Source organism: Hermetia illucens, chromosome 1 (genome assembly GCF_905115235.1).
Source record: "Hermetia illucens chromosome 1, iHerIll2.2.curated.20191125, whole genome shotgun sequence".
Taxonomy (NCBI): Eukaryota; Metazoa; Arthropoda; class Insecta; order Diptera; family Stratiomyidae; genus Hermetia; species Hermetia illucens.
Genome location: NC_051849.1, coordinates 211107690 through 211128985, shown reverse-complemented (window position 1 = coordinate 211128985; position 21296 = coordinate 211107690). Strand labels below are relative to the sequence as shown.

At 42.2% G+C, this 21296-nt stretch overlaps 1 protein-coding gene and 1 non-coding gene across 2 annotated transcripts; one reads left to right on the top strand and one right to left on the bottom strand.

The window, feature by feature from the left end:
- Positions 1–1693: 1693 nt before the first annotated feature.
- LOC119646565 (protein cornichon) lies at positions 1694–8851 on the bottom strand. Its single transcript, XM_038047044.1, has 4 exons — positions 8415–8851; positions 8240–8352; positions 8023–8166; positions 1694–1995 (listed from the first exon to the last, which is right to left on the bottom strand). The coding sequence occupies exons 1-4, from the start codon at positions 8562–8564 to the stop codon at positions 1968–1970; spliced, it is 435 nt and encodes a 144-aa protein (XP_037902972.1). The 5' UTR covers positions 8565–8851; the 3' UTR covers positions 1694–1967.
- Positions 8852–9253: 402 nt separating this feature from the next.
- On the top strand, positions 9254–9326 carry Trnar-acg. The gene has a single exon. It is a non-coding gene; the product is annotated as a tRNA-Arg (tRNA).
- The last annotated feature ends 11970 nt before the right edge of the window (positions 9327–21296 follow it).

Below are 21296 nucleotides of genomic sequence, written 5' to 3'. Positions count from 1 at the left end.
AGCATAGGCCAGTAGTTGGGTGGACTTGAAGAGGATCGTACCTCTTGCATTTACCTCAGCATCGAAAGCGAGCGAAATTTATATGAGTTCACTTTATATATTGATGACGTCATACAAGTCTTAAAGTGCAGTGAATTCACGTGAAATATAACATTTTGATCTTCTCCAACTTTGTTGGATTGCCTTCAAATTTTCTAGTTTTATGTCTTATACTGACGCCATTTTATATTCCTAGGATGAACTTAAGTTTAAGTGTAAATTTCTGAACCATGTAAATATTATTAGCTTGATTTGAACAGATTTCGTATAGATGCACCATTGTGATTTTTTTCACATTTTTCGGTCGAATAGATTCTGAGAACGAGATCTGCTACACTTTTCGAGCGCCCACACTGCTTCATGTTTCACCCAGTATCAGAAATAAGATCAGTTTCGAGAAGTACCTTTTAATTTGATATTGCCACCATTGACCATATTTTCTGAAAAAAAAATGAACCCCCATTTAACATGTATGAAAAGCAGATGAACAGACAGACGTTGAGTCGATTCTAATAAGGTTTTGTTTCGTACAAAATCTTAGCCACGAAAGAACGGCGGCAGAGGGTTCCTCATTGCCACCTCTTTGACTTCTTTGTAGAATCTTCCTTTGAATATCAGGTAACTCTCTATCATACACATCCCTGCAAATTCCATGATCATACCGGTTTCCCGTTCCTACTCCAAGGATGCATGATTTTTCCTTATTAACCTTTCCTTAAGGTGCAGGAGTGCCTCTTTCCTTGATTGGAAGCAGGGCTTCACCGTCGAAAGACATTAATCGTTCATCCGGGTAGCTTTCACTCCACGTCCTTCAGCTTAATGATTTCTCCTCATTTCTAACGAGGGTCTTCAGCAAATCCTTTATTCTTGACAGTATGGAATTAGGCATTCTTCGTTTGGCTAGATTTCCTCCGTTGTAGCGGCATTGCCTCAAGACTATTAATTAAAACCGGCAAAGAATATTTAGTTGAAATAATTAGGCGTTTTTTTCTGCCTGGAGTTTTTCTAACATTGCTGTAATCCATTTTCTCCACCATAACTACTGCATCATTTTTTCGTTTATACAAAATTGATATTGATAATTATAGTTTCGCGATCGCTTAAGTGTTCCTTCCTTCCACGCCGCCCTCACCATGTAGTTTAGTTTAGTCCCTAAGGCTAATCTGTTCTATATCTTTTGGAATGGAAGACCTTTTGAATCTTGTCTATATATTATGATTTCCTTTCTTCATTCTTCCTTTTTGGTAAGTTTTGAATGATAATTAGATGAAGGAGGAGGAAACTAATTACTAATTTCTTAAAACCCGAAAAATAGCGAAAGTTTACTCAATCAAATAAGCCTTATTTCTGTTTAAGAGCAGTGTTCAATTTACCATCTATAACACAAAATCTGTGTGGCAGGCAGGACGTCGCTTAACAACGATCATATCTCTGTCCTCGCTTGCACCGCCATCCTTGCTTGTTAAAAACATTGCATAAGTAGGAACGTTATAAAATTTGGTAATCCTAAAAACTTTCGTTTATCCAAATACACTCCTTCAGGCAGGGAATTGTTATGATGGAATCTCATTCCCTCTTCAAAAGATGATCAATTGGTTTTTACATAAAATGGACAAATTCCATGCAAGGGTCATACATACAATGAAACATATTCTTAAAGTCAATCAAATATTTTGTTGTTTATTATCAGTTTATTTATAAATAAATTAGTTTTGATCGATTTTAAAATATTATCAGAGGTTGACCTTTGGGCCATTTTCCTAATATTTAACATAATTTCCTTTCGATTTACAATTAGGTTGTATTATAAAACGCCCTCGTTCAATGTGAATCAACACAAAATTAGACTGGACTGTCTCCATCGGATTAAGCCATCTGTTCCTTGACCATTGGAAGGAAACAGATTGGTGTCACCGATATGAAGGTATTTATGTTGAAATGAGCGAGTAAATCATACTGAAAGCAAATATTTAGCATTAATGAGAAATCATGCATGTGAAATACTTTTGGGATATATCGAATAATCAAAGAATTTTCAACTATCCATAATTGATTGACCGTTCGCGGAAAAATCGCAAAAGCAAAATAAACTAAAATGGATGGAGGTATCTAGAAAAGGAAGTCTAACTAGCAGAGCAAGAGCTTTGTGTTTTTCAGAGATAACGCGGAGAGACAGACAAAGGCTTACTAATAAATTGTCAACACAGAAAATTCGACACCACAATTTAACTTTCAATTCTAACGTTTTCGAAACCCTCAGACTATATACGCTTACTATATAATTTCTCAAAGTCGAAATAGTATGATGCCCTTTGATTTGATATTTAAGGATACACTCAAAATAGTACCTCCTTGTCGTGAAAGAGGACTAAAAGGGAAACAAATTTGTGGACTAGCAAAATGCTATTTTCGAAGGAAGATGTTACCGAATCGTTAACCATGCCTCGGATGGGGACTGACCTCACGGCTACGACCTTTGGTTATCGGTTGGTGATGATTCGTTCCTGTAATGTGTGCATGAACTTCGACAGCGACATTGAGGACCCTCAAAATGTTAGAAACTTTGGGTCAAACGAAGCGAGATGTTGGGAGTGTGAAGAGTACTCCTATTCCCTTTACGTGGTAGTATAGTTGAATCTGATGGTGGGACTGTTACTCTAAGGTGCGTTCTGTTGGCCCCGGACCCGGTTTCTGACAGGATCATGATTTGGATAATAATACTGTTCTGCAATTATACGCAGTTCAGAAGATGCTTCTTAAAGATGAAATTGTGATCGTTATGGATAATATCAATGCCGCAGTGGGCTTTGATAATGCCCTGCCCGGGCATATGATGAAAGGTTTGTAGACTTCTGTATCTTTCACCACCTCGTCATGTTGGAGTTCAGGGCCTACCACAGTTCAGTTGGGTTTTACCGGCTACGAACATCTAATCAGATCGACTATGTCGCAGTCAGCAAATTTAGGAGTTGCCTTCTGAAAGCTTAGCAAACTATCGACCTCGAAAGAGACCATCATTCGGTGTCGCTTACCTTGACTTGCGTATTGTTACTGTATCTGTTTCCAGGGGAACAGAGCGTCGACTTTTTAACTTCAATTTCACCCGTCACCACGGAGTTTTTGCCGTCCAGCAACGGAAAAACTTTTTTGTTGTACAAACGATACAAAATCTCAATAACCCGCCCGATGAAATGGCTGCCGATGAACTAAAAGGACCGTAAACACCTTACTGACTATGGAAATGTAAAGACGGATCAATGAACGTAAGCAGCTGAGAGGCTATTCACTGCGAGCAGGGGTGAACATGATCCACTGGGGCTTAGTTACTGAAAAAGTTGTACAAGAATACCAACGTAATATGCGCCCTGTTAAAAGCAGGAGGTAAGCATTCATCGTCGATGGACTCCGCCCAAATAGGGGTTTATGGAAACCATATATAGTTCTATGGTCAAGTTAGATATAATTTGCAAACACCGTCAAGAAAAACACAGGCAAGTTAGACGTGCTCTACAAACGCTATCAAGAAACATATACATATATAGTTCTTATTCATTCGTTGGTGGGGTACCGCTCGTCAACCACATCGTAATTAATGCGAGATTGCCATGGTCCGTCAGACTGAGTACCTTGGCTTCGTTCGTATCTCCACTCCCACTCTACTCGCCTCTCCTTTTCAATTCAAAGCCATTTGGGAGAGAGCAAATATATGTCATCAGCGCAGTCGAAGTGTTTAAGGAAAGATTTCATCGTCCATTCCATTCCATTCCACTTCTTCCGGACAGGGCACGGAGGAACGTTACCGATAACAAGATAACAACCCTGGCGGACTCCACTTTGAACTACCTGAGATTTTATCCCAATCCAACTCGTGACATCATATGTTGGCATATGTGATGGGTGATCTGAACGCCAAGGTGGGATCTGGCAACACCTTGCTCGGACATATGATGGAGAAACACGATGTTGGCGAATGTAACGTTAATGGTGGGTGATTAGTGGATTTCTGCAACTTCCACCGCCTCGTCATTGGTGGCAGAGTATTCGAGCACAGAGCCTGCCATAAGGTCAGTTGGGTTTCAACTGACCGACGCCGTAAGAACAATCAGATCGACCACTTCGCGATCAGAAGTAGATTTAGGAGTTGTCTTTTGGATGTGCATACCACGAGAAGCGCTGACGTCGACCTCGAAAGAGATCACCATCTGCTTGCGCATTGCGTACACCACTTCTCGTAGGTTTGGGGAGCTGCGACTCCCTTAGTTCAACGTCGATCGCTTGTATGATCCAACTGTCGTCCGACAGTGGGAGAGCTATCTTGCTGATCGAGCAGTAGATCTACTGAATAATGCTCCTGAGAATAACGATTATTTTTGGACAGCCATCTCGTTTTTTTCTCAGGTGCTGTACAGGTCTTCGGCCACGTCCCGAAGGGACGTCATAAGATCTGGCTAACTTCGGAGTCGTGGAAGCGGATTGAAGAACGGAAGAGGTTGAAGGCTGTACTGACCGCTGCGAGCGATGGCGGGCGTGATGCGCTCGAATTCCGATACCGAGCGAAATCCCGGGAAGTTCATCGTAGTGTACGCCGTGACAAGAAAGAATTTGCTATTGCGCTGAAGCGGAAGATGCCGCTGATCGCAATGATTTTAGAACTGTATACCGCATCACGAAAGAGCTTGCATGTGATCGTAAATCTTTCGATGGCCCTGTGAAGGACGTTAACAGTCGGCTTCTCATCTATGATGATGAACAACTGAAGAAGTGGAAAGAATCCTTCCTAGGGTCCTTAATTCCTCTTCCTTATTTCATCCGGTGAGGTTCCTACTCTTGTGGTTGAAATGACTCTTCACCGTAACATGCGGATACGGACTGTTCCTCCAAGCAGAAGAGAAATCATTTCGGCCATCAGTGCACTCAAACGGAGTAAAGCCGGTGGGCTTGACTGCCTCCCCACAGAGTTATATATCGCTGCACCTGTAGTTAATGCTTCCACTCGTACGGAAATCTTGGGAATCCGAGACCTTTCTTAGAGAGTGGAAGAAGGGGATGATCGTTAAGATCATCAGGATCGACTGGAGAAAGCTTGATCAAGTAATTAAGAACAAATTCTCCGGTGCGCGAATTGGTAAGATTGGCAGGACAAACGAACTGCAGTCAAAGGTCGGGTCTCTGGAAAAGGCACTCCATACTGTCATTAAAGTCTCGTGCCCTACTAAGTACAGCAAGAAGGCATTGCCACCGTGCTGGAATGAAGATGTCTCCAGTCTCAGGAAGCTGACCAGAGAAATCTTCAACATCTGCTACAGGCATAAATATTGGTAGCCATACAAGGACTGTCTGCAGAAGTACAAGCCATCAGGAACGCCAAGGGGCGGTCTTGGTTGGACTATTGTCAGAACATCGAAAGTACCAGTGAATCCGCGAGGTTCAATAAGATTCTGTCCAAGGTACATAAGAGCCCATCCTTTCTTAAAAAGTCTGAAGGCTCCTGGACGGAATCTTCCAGCGAAACCTTGGACTTGCTGATTGAAACGTATTTTCCCGCCAGCGAGGAGGACTGTAAGTCAGAACCTTGTTTGGAGGGTTTGCGGCCATCCCAGCTGTGCGAGACTATCAAATCGGTAATTAGCGAGGATAAGATCAGCTGGGCTATAAACAGCTTTTTCCACTTATAAATCTCCAGGTCCGAATGGCATAATGCCGGTCATGCTACAGAAGTAGTAGGAAAGGGTTGTGCCGTGGCTTGTTGAGATTTACCGGTGCTGCATCTCTTTAGGGTACGTACTACAGTCCTGGAGACGCGCACGAGTGGATTTCATACCGAAACCAGGCAGGCGCGAAGGAAGGAAGCCTTGACCAGTATTGGATTGGAGGGGTATCTTACGCATTGGATTATATCAATGCTAAGTACCAGGATAATCCAGTCGGATCTGGGAGATAACCACTTTACCAGAGGCACCCCCCAGGTTGGCGCCATCTTTCCGGTGCTCTGGTTAATAGTAATGGACTAAATTTTACGAACGTTGGATAGCAGCGGGGTGAAGGTGGTGGCGCATGCCGACGACTGATATTAGTGTCAAAGATGTTTCCGTCCATTATGAGCGACATCATGGAAGGAGGGTTGCGAAAGGTGTGCCTGTGGGCCGCAAGATGCGAGCTCGGCATAAACGCAACCAAAACGGATGTACACAGTTGTAGTGCGTCCGATCCTAACGTACGGTTCTATTTTATAGTGGAAGGCTTTGAGGAAAAAATACAATAGGATGAAGCTTAATGGAATTCAAAGAACCGCGTGTGCTACTGGGGCTCTGTAGTTCTGCTTGGCAGATGCTCTCAATGTACTCCTGCATCCCTTCCCCTAGGCTTCCACATTAAATACGTTGCAGTGTGCAGTGCCTCAGACTACGTGAGTCCGGAGGCTGGGCAACGAAGTCCTCCGACCAGAGCAACATCCTAGACGAAGTACATACTTCGGAAAATCTGGGCATCCCCCACGGACTATGTTACACGCAAGCTGAACTCAAGAGAAACTTTGCTGTGGATTTTCCAACCAGGGCAAAGTGGAAGACCGGCGGCGTGTTGCAAGATTATGACTCAGTATTCTTTACCAATGGATCAAAGATGGCCTGTGGAGTCGGCGCAGGGTTTTTCTCGAATACACACAGCGTATCCAAGTCGTATGGTCTCCCAGGTTTCGCCATTGCATTCCAAGCGGAAGTATTCGCGATATTGGAAGTCTGTCGATGGCTGGAGCGAGATTCGATCCCCAAGCGCAACATAGCGATTCTGACTGACAGCCAAGCGGCCATCAAGGCCTTGTACTCAGCGACAACATCTTTCAGGCTGGCGGGGCAATGCAGAGACGCGCTGAACTGTCTGTGCGGCACGCTCAAGATTACCCTCCTCTGGGTTCCCGGGCATAGGAACATAGAGGGGAATGAGCGTGCTGATGTGCCAGGCGAGGCTCTGCTCTTGGCAGCCCTTCGGTGAATACAGTCGGTGTTTCGCTGGCGGCTGTCAGGGGCGGATTCTACTTGCACTACCCAGCAGCCGCGGACCTTAAATGGGAAAGGTTTACGAGCTGTGCCAAGTCAAGGAGAATTTGGACCGCTTAAAACATAGCCCGATCACGAGAGCTCCTGTGCCAGGCGCGTGCAAATGCATTCAAGATTACGGCGGTCTGGACGGAGCACTGGCCCATAGGGGACCATGCCGCTAAGCTCGGCATACCCTACAATTCGCATTGCCGAAGCTGCGAAGAAGGAAGGGAAACCCTCACGCACTTTCTCTGAGATTGCCCAGCAGTCACGGTCTTAGGAGTTTTGGCATCAAAACAGCGCACCACAGCGCTAATCGGGCTCCCCGGAGCGGCCACTGATACCTATCTAACTACCATTCAGCGGTAGCGCTACTGAGGCTTTGGGAAGGAAATGTTAAGAGTGAAATAGGAAGAGTACGGTCAGTCGCCACAAGGTTAGTCAATGTGTTTGAGGAACGATAACATGGTTATTAACAAAAACGCTATATGATAAATAAAAATGAATTTCGAGTTAAAAATGTTAACTATTTACTCTGTGCCGCGAATCAAATTTATTTCCTCCATTCGGTCAAAGTTGGGTAGCGTAATCTAAGTTTATTTGTGTTGTATGTATTCGATATCAGCAAATAATTGGACTTATTTGGAAACCGGTTTTAGGTCATTAAGTTCGAAAATGCCGCATTTTAATAGTAAGATATGTGATCCAATTACTTAGCAACCTTGACGAAAGTACTGATAGAACTTTATGGAGGATTTTTGCGCAATATTCCATTTAGAAGTTTCCAGACCATAAATAAAAAGCTCATAGCATGAATGTAGTATGTACCACGTAAGCCTTATGCTTAAATGTTTTGTGCAATATAAAAGCGAACTTAAATACTCGCGCCTGCACTAAAATTGGTCATCTTTCGATATATCCTCGTACATTATTAGCTAATACTCACCCGTAAAGGTAATAGAAAAATGACAATAGATAAACGGCTAATTTAATCCACCCTTCGCGCATATTTTTCGACAGGTTGTCCGCATTCATGATATTAGTTGGATCATAGAGGCCCGGTCCGCTCATCACGGGTCGATTCTTGTATCTGTTTGGAGGAAACGCCCACAGCGGCGCCTGATGAATAATAACCTTTGGGCAATGATCAAAAAGCAACTTACCTCCAAATATGATATGCGATGAGCGGCAGATTGATGCATAATGAGAACCACTCGCCGCCGAATAAGAACAACAAATTAAACGAAATGTGCAAGAGATATTCCGGCAAAACGAGCTGAAATAGGACCAGAACCAAATTAAATCTATCCCTAATCAAGCCACCAATAATAGAATTACCGGGTTCAAGCTATTGCACTGGTCTATGGGATTTTTATAGTCTGTTTTGAGCTCATCAAATGCAATCACATGAAATATCGCGAAAAATATTAGAAAGGCGTCGGCAATTAACGCCACAATGTAGGAAAATGCACCAAAATTGAAAGCCATTCGAACTACAGTAAATACTTATCCTAAGTCTAGAAAACTATGACACGCGAAACACTAGAAATTACAAACGAAAAGTGAATTTACGATGCGAACAGAACCCTGCACGCAGAGCTACATGAGACGTCAAATATTCGAGCTCTTCTAGAATTGTCAAAGTCAAAAGATTTCCAATTGGCAACTAAGGCGCCGTCTAACGTGTAATCTTCAGATTAGATATTAATTATTTGCTTATTTATTTTGGAGAGTGTAAAGTCTTCTGTGGCGGCTTTTGTGTTCTCCAGATTGATTTGTAGAGAATCGCAAAATATTTAAAAAAAAAAACACTCAAAAATTGGTTGGAAACCGATCTCAAGCTGGAAGGTTGATGTTTGTCATCCAATATATTGCCATTTGTTGAATGAGAAAGAATCTTCCAGCGAATAATTGATCTTCAACTTTCGTTCAATAGTTGATTTGGACTGTTTTCAATAGATGGAGAGTTGAACGCTGCTACAGAGATAAAGCTTTCTATTTGAGGCACAACGGCGACTTCGCATGCTGGTAAAAAGAAATTACTATTGGAGCGAAAGAAAAATGCATTTTAATAATAATATTTAATTTGCTAATTAACATTTGTCGAAGAATAGATAAATATTAATTATTGCTCTGAGAAGTGATTCCTGTACATTCACTTGGAAGTGGTGTTTCACGGTCCTGTGGCGCAATGGATAACGCGTCTGACTACGGATCAGAAGATTCCAGGTTCGACTCCTGGCAGGATCGGTGGATTACTTTTTTGTTTGTAAAATTTTTTTTCTAAAGACACGTTGCCCTAATTTCCAAATCGGCTAAATCCACTTTTTAAAAAAATATATTTTTTAGATGATTATGATAGTAATTTCAAAGATGCATTGAACCAACCACAAATACTTGATAAATAACTGTCAAAATATCGTTCAACGGCCTTACAAAATTCAGCGCTAACTCCTATTGACACAATTATTCGTACGCAAAGGAGCTAACTCTCTAAAGCGATTTTTTTAGATTTTCATAGCATAGGGGGGGGGGGGGGGGGTAAGTGATGTTACCCGTCGCAACTGGAGAACATCGGCATTAAAGATCTGATGCCCGATGCGTTCATAGGCGGGGCATTCACATAGGAAATGCTCGGTGGATTCCGCTTCTTCATTACAGGAGGGATACGTATCATCTTGAATGTTTCCTATTCTGAACATATGTTTAACTAGTGAATTATGGCCTGTCAGAATGCCCACAATACACCTGCAAGTCCTCCTGCTTTTCGACAGGATAAACTTTGCCGTACACATATTCGGTTTCGGCAGGAAAAATTTGATGTGTCGAGTAGCATTTAGGCTTTGCCACCTGTCATTGTGGGAAGCTTGTTTCCAGTTTTTGAAAACAGACTTAGCCAATGCTACTGATACTCCTATTGCTGGTTCCTGTCCCGACATAGGGGAGATTGACCCCTCTTTTGCTAAATCATTCGAGACTTTTTTTCTCTCTAGCACCCAGAGTAGTTCCACCGTATTGAATCTAGAGACAGAATTCAAACGGTTTCTGCATTCCTGAACGATTTTCGAGGTGATCAAAGGACTACTCAACGCCCTCAATGCAGCCTGGCTATCACTGCAGATTCCGATGTGCCTGCTCTTCAACCGCTCGTCAATCACCCAGTTTGCCACCCTTAGGATCGCATAAACTTCGGCTTGAAAAACCGTTGCATATTGTCCCAAAGGAAAAGCCCACTTCTCGTTTTTATTCGAGAGGTAGACTCCGCCTGCATAACCCTGTTCTGTTTTTGAGCCATCGGTGTAGAAGACTTTCGTATATTCCGTCACGTATTCCTCTGGGACTTCCCAGTTCTCTCTACGTTGCAGGGTAACTTCATATCTTCTACCAAACAGATGTATTGGGACATGACAATCGGAAGGCATTGTAAGAACTGCATTTAGTACTCCCAATAACTCTTCCAATGCTCTGTGCCCCCCACATCCGTTGTTTCCCCATAGATCTAATCGAATTAGTCTATGAGCTGCTCTCATTGCAGTGCTTTGAATAAATATATCCAGGGGCTGCAAATTGAGTAGTGCATTCAGAGCTGGAATAACTATTTGCGCATTTTCACATGGAACGTGCACTCCCTGTACAGAGATGAAGCTGATGAGCAGCTAGCCGATACCCTGTCCCAATATAGGGCTGATGCAACAGCGTTGCAGAAGATACGTTGGACAGGGACCAGTTTCCTGGAGAAGAGTCGCTACACCATATATTATAGTGGCCATCCAGTAAACCATGTGCTCGGAGTAGGTTTTTTAGTCAGCCAAAAAATGAAACCTGCTGTTATCGGCTTTGAAAACATAAGCGAACGGCTATGCACTCTGCGCTTGCGAGGCAAGTTTAGAAATATAAACCTCATTAACGTTCACGCCCCTATAGAGGAGAAGGATACCTTCTACGAGGCAGTTGAGCAGACCCTCGAAACCTGTCCCAGATATGATATCAGAATTATACTTGGCGATTTCAACAGTCAAGTAGAGAAGGAGTCCATATTCAAGCGATACGTTGGCTCCCATAACTTACATCAAAATACAAATGATAAGAGACTGCGGATCATTCGATTAGCAATATAGGCTTAGATAACTATCTCGTTGGCATGGTGCTTCGAGCTCGAATAACAACACCACCAAGAATCCCCTCCCTGACAATCAGGTGAGAGTTAACACTGAAAATATCCACAACACAGCCCTCCGCAACACCAATAAGAAGGAAATGGATGCCGCAATAATCGCAGTCAACAGAGATTCTGGAGAGGAAGCATCAACAAATGATCTTCACACTCATTTGAAGAACGTTATCATAAATACGGCCACAAATATACTTGGCCCTAGCCGCAAAAAAAGTCGGAACGGCTGGTTTGACGATGAATGTAAGTTAGCAAACGAACGGAAGAATGCTGCATACTGAGTAATGTTGAATTCTCAAACGCGGGCACGCGCGAAGACTTATCACGAACTGCGGTGAGCGGAGACACGACTTCACAGATTGAAAAAGGAAGCCTAGGAGTGGTTCATCTACTTGTGCTCAAGGTGTGGGACAGCGAATCAATGCCTGACGACTGGCAACGAGGCATTATCTGTCCCGTACATGAATGAGGATGATTTCTGTGATTTCTATGATAGAAAAAGAAGTCGAGGCAGACCCTACCTGAGATAGAACGATGGCGTAGGCCAGGACGCTAGACAGCTTTCAAGGGTGTCGAATTGGTGGACCTCGGAGCAAAACCGGCAAAGGCAGGCCTAGACCGGATGTCGGTTGTTGCGCCGTTGATGATGATGATGAACTGAGTTAGAATTTTGTGTCACTATTATTCAAATTCAAATCAACTTACAAGAGAAGAGATACCACAGAATATTCAACCGGTCCAAGATTCGAATTTCGCTCACTGCAAACCCATTTTGTTTGTGGCCTGCGAATCTTGCAGAAAGGTACGTTTTATTGACACCAAGGTGAAGATGTTAGGAAAGTTTTTTATGCATCTGTATTCAGGCATTCTTTCCGCCAATGCGTATTAATCGCCCTCCCCTACTTCACTGTCTCTGACCCATGTAAATCAATTATGTAACAGGAGGAAGGAAGGAAGCTAACTCCGCCATGCTATTAACATAGTATGCTGGTCCCAAGCCCAGGTAAAGGAGGAGGGTTTGAGGCAACGTACTCTGTACTATCCTCAGTAAAACAAAAATAAAATGCTGAGATCAGGGAAAGAGATAAATAGAGTATAGTTGGAGTTATTCTACTATGGTAAATCCTACCTGATCTCTCTTGGTGACAGGCCCCGCGACAGGTCGACCAAGCAAATGCATAGAATGTCGTTATAAACATGATGATCGGATTGAGTCACAAGCCTCGGAGAAATGCTAGGGCGTCCACCTCAGTCGACGCGGCAGGACGGGCCCCGGTCCTGTCGAGAAATGGGCAAGGGTTCTTGACGCATGGACGGCGTCAGGACGTAAGCAAGCTAGTCCGCACACAACGAACAAAACAAATACGTGTCTGCACGCTAAATGTTGGTACCCTAACTGGAAAGACGGAGGAACTCGCAAGAGCCCTTCGGAAAAGGTGCATTGACATCTGCGCTCTGCAAGAAACCCGATGGTCTGGTTCCAAAAGCTGCGACATTGAACGCGAACGCGGTAAAAATGACTACAAACTTCTCTATTTTGGTAACCCACACACTCAATATGGTGTTGGCATTGCCATCTCAGAGGGTTTCCGTGATGCCATTAAAGAAGTCGAACGATTTGATGATCGGCTGATGAAGCTCACCATTATATCAGCTGATCGCACTATTCACTTCTTCACCGCGTATGCACCACAAACAGGTCGACCTGATGCCGAGAAAGATGCCTTCTGGTAACTTCTCGATGAAAATACTTGTCACGTGCCTGCCGACGATTACATAATCATTGCCGGCGACCTTAATGGTCATGTGGGTGAAAAGGCAGACGGTAACAGGTGCCATGGGGGAAAGGGGTTCGGAGCGCGCAATGAAGGTGGCGAGCGTATAATCGATTTTGCGGACACCCATGACTTTGTACTTATGAATACATGGTTCATCAAACGATTGTCTCACCTTCCCACATTTTATAGTGGGAACAATAAAACGCAAATCGACTATATTCTCATAAGACGCCAACATTTTACCACTGTCACTGATTGCAAAGTCGTTCCCTATGAGACCATCGCACCTCAACATCGGCCGTTGATTGCCGTCCTGCGAATTAAGCCACCGATAAAACAGCGTGAGGAACGCACTGGCCCGCCGCGCATTAAATGGTGGCGGTTTGGTGAGGAGAAAGAAGAAACGGTCTCACTCATACGATTGCCAACCATTACGAATGTAGAAGAATCATGGAACCAAATGAAAGACACGATCCACAAAGCGGCCTCTGCAACCCTCGGGGTCACCAAGCCCGGTAAGCGGTACATCAACCGAGATACTTGGCTTTGGAATGATGATGTTGAAATGAAGGTCCGTGAAAAGAAACGCTTCTACCACAAATTTCTCGACGATAAAACGCCTGCTAATTGGCAAATTTATAAGAATGCCAACTGGGAAGCAAAGAAAGCGGTCGCTGTCACCCGAGCGAACCATTTCAAAAATCTTTACGATAAACTGGACACTCGGGATGGCGAGAGAGATCTGTATCGACTTGCTAAAAGCCGTGATGAACGCACACAGGATATCGAACACTTCTGTTGTGTTAATGACAAGAACGGTACTTTGCTTACCAACCGTCGAGCCGCAACGGATAGATGGCGAGAATACTTCGAGCAGATTTCAACTGAAGAATTTGCTCATCCTCCACTTCCACAATCATTGCCGACATTTGGAGCAGTTCCACCAGTCAGCGCAACTGAAGTCGAGGAGGCAATAAAACAAATGAAATCGGGGAAAGCAACAGGACCTGAGGACATCCCATCTGAGCTCTGGAAAGCGAAGAGCTGGGACCCAACACTGTGGCTCAGTGGATTCTTTAACCGGGTTATTCAGGAAGGAAGAACACCATCTGACTGGCAAGAAAGTACCACTGTTCCAATATGGAAAAAGAAAGGTAGCCCAGCAGAATGTTCAAATTACCGTCCGATCCGGTTACTTTCCCATACCATGAAGATTTTTGAACGCATTCTTGACAACCGTATTCGCGAAATCGTTGAAATAACCGTGAATCAAGCCGGATTTGTCAAGAACTGCGGAACTACTGACGCAATACACGCTGCGCGGTTACTCATGGAGAAACACCGTGAGAAGCATCGCCCTCTTTACATTGCCTTTCTGGATCTAGAGAAAGCGTTTGACCGTGTACCACACGAACTCATCTGGTATGCTTTACGACAACACTTCGTGCCAGAAGAACTCGTGCGCTGGGTTCAATTGCTCTACCACGATCCGAAAAGTAAAGTTCGAAGTATGGCGGGTGTATCAAAACCGCTTCGTGTCTCTGTTGGAGTTCATCAAGGAAGTGCCCTCTCACCACTCCTCTTTGTCCTTGTTATGGACACCGTCACACGGGATATCCAAGGTCCAGCGCCCTACACACTGCTTTATGCAGATGATGTTTTTCTAGCATCTGATAGCAAAAATGATCTCGAGCAACTGAAATGAAATTATCGCCTCATGCAACACGGTCTCAGATTGAATTTAAACAAAACTGAATTTTTGACGACCGATCCCCATGAAACAGGCACAATCACTGTAGCAACAGTGATCTACCCAGAACTGAGCGATTTAAATACCTCGGGTCAACGCTATCAGCCAATGGAGAGCTGCGTTATGAAATTGCTTCACGCATTAACGCAACCTGGATGAAGTGGCGTTCCACAACTGGTGTCCTTTGTGATCGACGTATCAACGAACGTCTCAAATCTAAAATTTACCGCAATGTCGTCCGTCCAGTTGCTCTCTATGGTTCTGAGTGTTGGCCGACCATAAAAGACAATGAACGGCGTCTTGCGGTAATGGAGACGAAGATGCTACGTTGGACTAGTGGCGTCACGTTATGGGGTTGCACCGATCGTGGAAAGTTGCGAGAGAGGCGTCTTCGATGGTATGGTCACGCAATTCGTGCAAACGAGAATTCACTTGCAAAGATTGGTCTGAACATCGAAGTCGATGGTAAACGTCCAAAAGGCAGACCTAAGCAACGGTGGCTTGATACGCTGGATGGGGATTTGAAAGCCTCGAGATTGCACCCAGATCAGGCATTCGATAGAGCCAAATGGCGGAACCGATCACGACGAGCCGACCCCGCTTGTGAACGGGACAAAGACTGAAGAAAAAGAAGAAGAAATGATTGCACACCGTGTTGATTTTCCGAGATCGATGTTCTTCACCCTTGCGAGTAGATTCAGACAAAGTAGGAAACGAAGGTAAGCGACCATCAAGTGTTGATTTTGCTCGAGACCGATGTTATGCCTCTCATGTTTCGCACATCCGGAAAAAAGCAAGGTATCCGCAAAGTGCTATCAGAGCCTACCTGAGCATTTAGACTACCCATCATGATAATCATAATTTCATTTTTAAGAAGGATCTCCTGGAGTGCGTTCAGTCGTTCATAGAAAGGCATCTTTCTCCTCAGTCTCGGCCTCTGTAGATGCATAACACTACAATATTGAGATGCTTCTGATTCTGGTCCGGGATCTTGCAATTATTATTCTATCTGATGCTGGCTATCAGGACATGAGGGTGTGCCTAAGCGATGTGGCTTCAGGCAAGAATACTCCACAGCGCCCCACCATCTTACCTCGCTTAACCCAAAAATATCTAGTCAGTATCGATACAATTCTAGATACCATTGTCGAGGAGCGTCCGCGTATTCCAGAATTAAGATTGGAACCTTTGATGAAAGTAAAAGGTCGTAACCGAGTCCAAGGCATGGTAGTCGTTTCCATAACATAATAAGATTCCAGTTTTGTGCATTGCTAACCCAAAAATCTTTATTCTTCTTACGACAAACGGGGAATATTTCGAGCATATAAAATATTTCGGGGATTGAATGAAGCACTAGCATAAGTGGATTGCAATCGATTGGAATTACTTTGAATGGGTAATGGCGATTATTATTATTAATCTTGCATTTTAGATTTTTTTGAATAAATTCCGTATGCTTTTGATGAAGATAGATGTGAAGGAAAGGTGCAAACAGTTGTGGAATCTATCGGTAAGTCCACCTTCAATGGCTTTGAAAAAAAAAATAAAGATACGCAGATTTTAACGGCTTGCTAGAATTCATACCAAGAGAGCTGAAAAATTGAAAATTGAACAATAAGAAAACTCATTATAACTTAAAGACTTTATTTTATGAAATATTGACTAATATTGCGTTCTATTTATAGATTTTCGCTATATAAATATTTTAAAAAATTTCAGTTTTTATATTTGATTATTTATCATTTGTTTCTTTAATGATACAATGTTAAACTATTCATAGCAATACATCTTTAAATAAATGGAACGAAATGAATGTTTCGCTTACAGACAATGTTTAATACGCTAAATAAGGGATGCTTTTTTAAAGCAACGAAAACATAAAATATATTTGTTTACTGTCATAGATGTCCGAGTATCTTTGATATATAATTTTGTCCCTATTAAGTCAATAATTTTATTCGCCGTTTTATTAGTAAAACAAATTGATAGAGAAAAGTTTCTTCGCATCATCAGACAGTATTTCGCCTCTGCGTGAATAGTTTTCTTATAAAATTAGTTTTTCTATGTTTTGGACATAATTCCTTCTCGGTCGACTTTTTAATTTTCCTTTGGTTAATTGTGAAGTAATAAGCTTTCTCGAATTAATTCGATCTATTAATGAACGGAAACGAAGGGCCTTATTGCATAAACTAATGTGTGTTATTATTTTTGCTTCTTAACGGTTAAAATAGTTCAAAATGTTGATGCCGACAAAAGAAAACACTAGTTTACAAATTTTAACTTTTTTTGTAATATTTTTTACCTATCCACATTGTTTTTGTGAACTAAGGTGGTTTTATTTTCGATAAAATATTTAAAATGTGCCATAAAGTGCGTATTTGTCACAATCACAATTAACCTCTCATCGTGTGAAAGTTTGTGAAAGCTGTAGACCAACTCTTATACGCTGGGCTTAGGAAGAAAAATGTTATCTCCAACCTTGAGAGTGAGAGTTTTCAAATCACAAGTCGGAAATCGGGAGCTCGGCACTTCAGGTATGAAAGGTTTTGTTGATATTTTGTGTAAGAATATGTTGGTACACGATGGTTCCAATTATACGTAACTCGTAGTGTATGTACGTTGAATATACCCTATATTCAATTCGATGTGGTACTGACATTTTATCTCGTGAGGAATAGTAATTTGACGTGAAAGGGGAAGTTTAACTATAACCTTTTTAATAATAGTGGGATTTTCACCAAATTTCCTAGTATGGTGCTCCCCACCAAAGTTTATCTTATTACAATTTTGGGGGTCTAGGATGAACTTAAAGGAGGGAAGTTTACAGTAAAATTTCAAAATATAATAATAAAGTATTATTAACTTTATTTGAGCAGATATCGTAACGGATAGTATTTTGAGGCCTAGACACTAAATGCATGGACCACCATGATTTTTTTTCAGATTTTTTGGTTTGGTTGTTTCTGAAAATGGGTCTTTCAAGTAATTAACTCTTTCGGGCTCTCGCACTCTTCGCCTTTGCATCCAATGTTAAAACTAATATTTAATTTACTGATCGAGACTTTTCATTTGATGCCCCACATGGCCAAATTCGGCGGCCTCTTAAGTTAAACGCACAGCAATGTAATTCACATGTGTGGGGGTTTCTACCTTACAACCAAATTTCGTGTCAACCGTTGTTTCTGAGAAAAGTGCGTGTGACAGACAGACAGACAGAGAATTGATTTTAATAATAAAATTACTAAAATGTTTGTAGGATAAAAATTGTAGGTTTGTAAAATGCAATGCCCTGACATTCCATCAGTCACAAAACACTTCCATTTCTTAGGTTTGTCAAGCGTGAATTGCCAAGGTAGTAAATTTTTGTTTGTGAACGGTAAAGGTGGTGGTGAGCTCGTCATTAAAGATGATAGGACGCCATATTCGATCAACCAAAATGAATTAAACGACTTTGTGTGAGATTTTCAATTATCTATGTAGATCTAAATAATAAATGTTTGCTTGTTACCTTTAACATATTAAAATAAAATAATTTATTACCGAAAGGAGGTCGATTTTTGAAGTTATTTCACCAAAAAAGGGGGGGGGGGGATACATCAAAATTGTGATTCAAATAAATAAGCCTGTTCTAGTCAAAATGATGAAAATGTCTGTCTGTTCCGACTGGACCAATTGTCATGAAATTTGGTGAAATTATGTGTTTTGTGTGTCCATTCACCTGCAGCGAGTGGCGTCATTTTGTGTTGATTTTGAAGGGGCTCCCCATACATGCCAAAGGGGAGTATAACTTTTTTAACAGCATGTGGTCATGTGGAGTATTAAATGAAAAGGCTCGATTAGTACTTTTCGAAACTGATGGACTGATGAAAATTTAAATTTTTAAATAAAAGCTGTCCGTTTGGCTGGACTTATAATAAGTTGAGTGCAAGGTAGTCGTCATTGTGTTGTTAATCGAAATGACTTCCGAATGCTGGATCTGATAGATACAGAAAAAATGGTTTTTTTGTCGCCATGTTTATACTGAACATGTCAGTCCATCAGTCATTTCATCAGTCCATTTTTTATGTGTTGACATATGGCAGAACCAGGCAGACTGACGAAATACTGATCGTGTTAGGTCAATCATAGAGCTAATTTTGAATGCCGTTATATTTGTTAAACAAAAAAAATTGTTGTTATTTTTAAGATTTTTAACATGATTAATGGATAACTCTTATTATTGATTTCAATTATCAAATGTGCCAAGTATACTTCGATTAAGTTAATTAATTCTTTGAGGTTGTTACCCTACCATGGTACAGCATAACTTCCTTTTTTAAAATGCGCGCCACTCAGTTAGTTGATGTCATAGCGGAGCGCTAGTGGTCTCGTTCAAGAAGGGATACTGTAAAGTTTTGTCCCGACACGGTTCAGTCGCCATCATGCGTTGGAATAGTGAGGAGCGTGCCTTTGCCGTTGAGGTTTACTTTTCAAGCGGATGTTCGGTTATGCAACACAGCGTGCATTTCGGAATCGCTTTAATTTAGCCCCGTTGGCTCCCGTCCCAGACCGCAAATCAATTGTTACATGAGTCACTACATTCAGATAAACTGCAAGTGCGACAAAAGGAAGAACTGGAGTCCCTCGGCCCGTTAGATCACCTGAGAACATTGAAGCAGTGAGAGCGTCAATGTTGCGATCGCCACGGCGTTCTGCGCGCAAACACGCATCTGCCCTTGGACTATCCGATCGTTCTGTGAGAATAATTCTTCTTGATGATCTTCATTTTCATCAATATAAGATGGCGATAGTGCAGGAACTTTCAGAACGTGACTTCAATTCTCGGATGAATGCGTGTGAGCTTCTTCTTGATGTCGTTCCCGAGGGTGCTATTGTTTTTTTTAGCGATGAAGCCCATTTTCATTTGTGTGGGTCAGTTAACAAACAAAACATGGACCAACATCCAAGAAGAAATTGCCAACATAACACCTGCTATGCTAACAAGAGTCATTGACAAACGCCAGAAATCGGTTTACGCAATGTATGGAGAATGGGGGACGTCACCTAACAGATTTGATCTTCAAAACAATGTAAATAAAAACTTTAGACATGTACCTACATTATAAAAAATAAATAAATATTTTCCGATGCAGTTTTTATTGAGTTTTGAAAAAAGGAAGTTATACTGCCGCACCCTGTATATGGGGCTTTCCTCCCTTAAACTCAACGTGCAACAATGTAATTCACCACGTGTGGGGGTTCACAGTTCCTTCCAGCCCAATTTCGTGCTAATCGGTACAGTCGTTGCTGAGAAATGTGCATGTGACAGACAGACAGACAGTTCCACGATCTCCATAAGGATATCGAGTCATTACTGGGCAAAGTAGCGGAGATAAAGGTGAGCCAGGATTTAATGTTGATTGAGTGCAAGGACCTAGACGAAATCACCACTAAAACTGAGATCTACAAGGCATTAAAAATGCAACTTGGACTAGATTCGATTCTTGAGTGAAATGTGATACGGCTCCATAATGCACATGATGGTATTCAGACAGCCATGAGCCAATGAATTTAAACCATTGTAGCCCAAAATCTGCTGTTCCAAAGCGAATTTGAAAATAAAATTTTTATATCAGACAGAAGCGGCAAAGCAGGAATTCGTCCCTGCGGAAATCAAGCAATCGAAAACATGAGCAATAGCCCAGAAGCCAGATTCACATGAGCTAAGGTAGGCGGCATTCATATATCCAGTTACTACGATGCGCAAAGCCTCACGCCAGATGAATTCGTATTGATGGTGGGAAGATTAGCTTTCGAAGCAAGGCGCCACGACTCAATAATAATAGCTAGCTATTATAACCCTTGGGCCAAAGATTGGGGTAGTCGTTAAACAAACACAAAAAATGTTTTCACGTTTCAACGTGGATTTGGAAAATACAGGTGACGTCAATACTTTTGGGAGACGAGATATGGGGTCGGTGATAGACCTTACATTTGTTAGGTATACATTATCCAAGGATCTCCAATGGCGATGCGTATGGTGACGAAAATTGTGGAGGAACCAATGGAGGTCAATAAATTTTACGCGATGTGAAGAATGCCTTCAATACTGCAAGATGCAGCAAAATAATTGTGACTTTAGCCAAATTAGGCGCTCCCAAATACGTGGTGCGCATAGTGACAGAATTTCAGAGGCTGTTGTGCTATGATTCGACAGATGGACCTAAGATGTATAAAACACCCTGTGGGGTACCACAAGGGTCGGCCTTCGACCTTCTTCTGTGGTCAATAATGTATGACGGAATTTTGAAATTACAGCTGCCTAGATGGGTAACAGTCATTTGTTTCGCAGATGACATCGGAGTGACTATTGTGGCACAAGATATTGAGGAGATCGAGGTCCTCACAAAGGACGCTATTTTTGAAATAAGATATTGACTAGAATACGCTGGTCTGACGCTCGCAGAGCAAAAAAATTAAGGGTAGTTTTGATCACCTAACTAAGGAAGCAAACGTCGATAAAGATCAGAATTTGCGAAAAC

Excerpts from the sequence above, each read along its gene's own strand:
- LOC119646565 (XM_038047044.1), bottom strand. The coding sequence starts at position 8,564 with ATGGCTTTCAATTTTGGTGCATTTTCCTACATTGTGGCGTTAATTGCC. Across the intron at positions 8,353-8,414 it reads AGTGCAATAGCTTGAACCCG|CTCGTTTTGCCGGAATATCT; the intron begins GTAATTCTATTA and ends GTCCTATTTCAG. Across the intron at positions 8,167-8,239 it reads ATCGCATATCATATTTGGAG|ATACAAGAATCGACCCGTGA; the intron begins GTAAGTTGCTTT and ends TCCTCCAAACAG.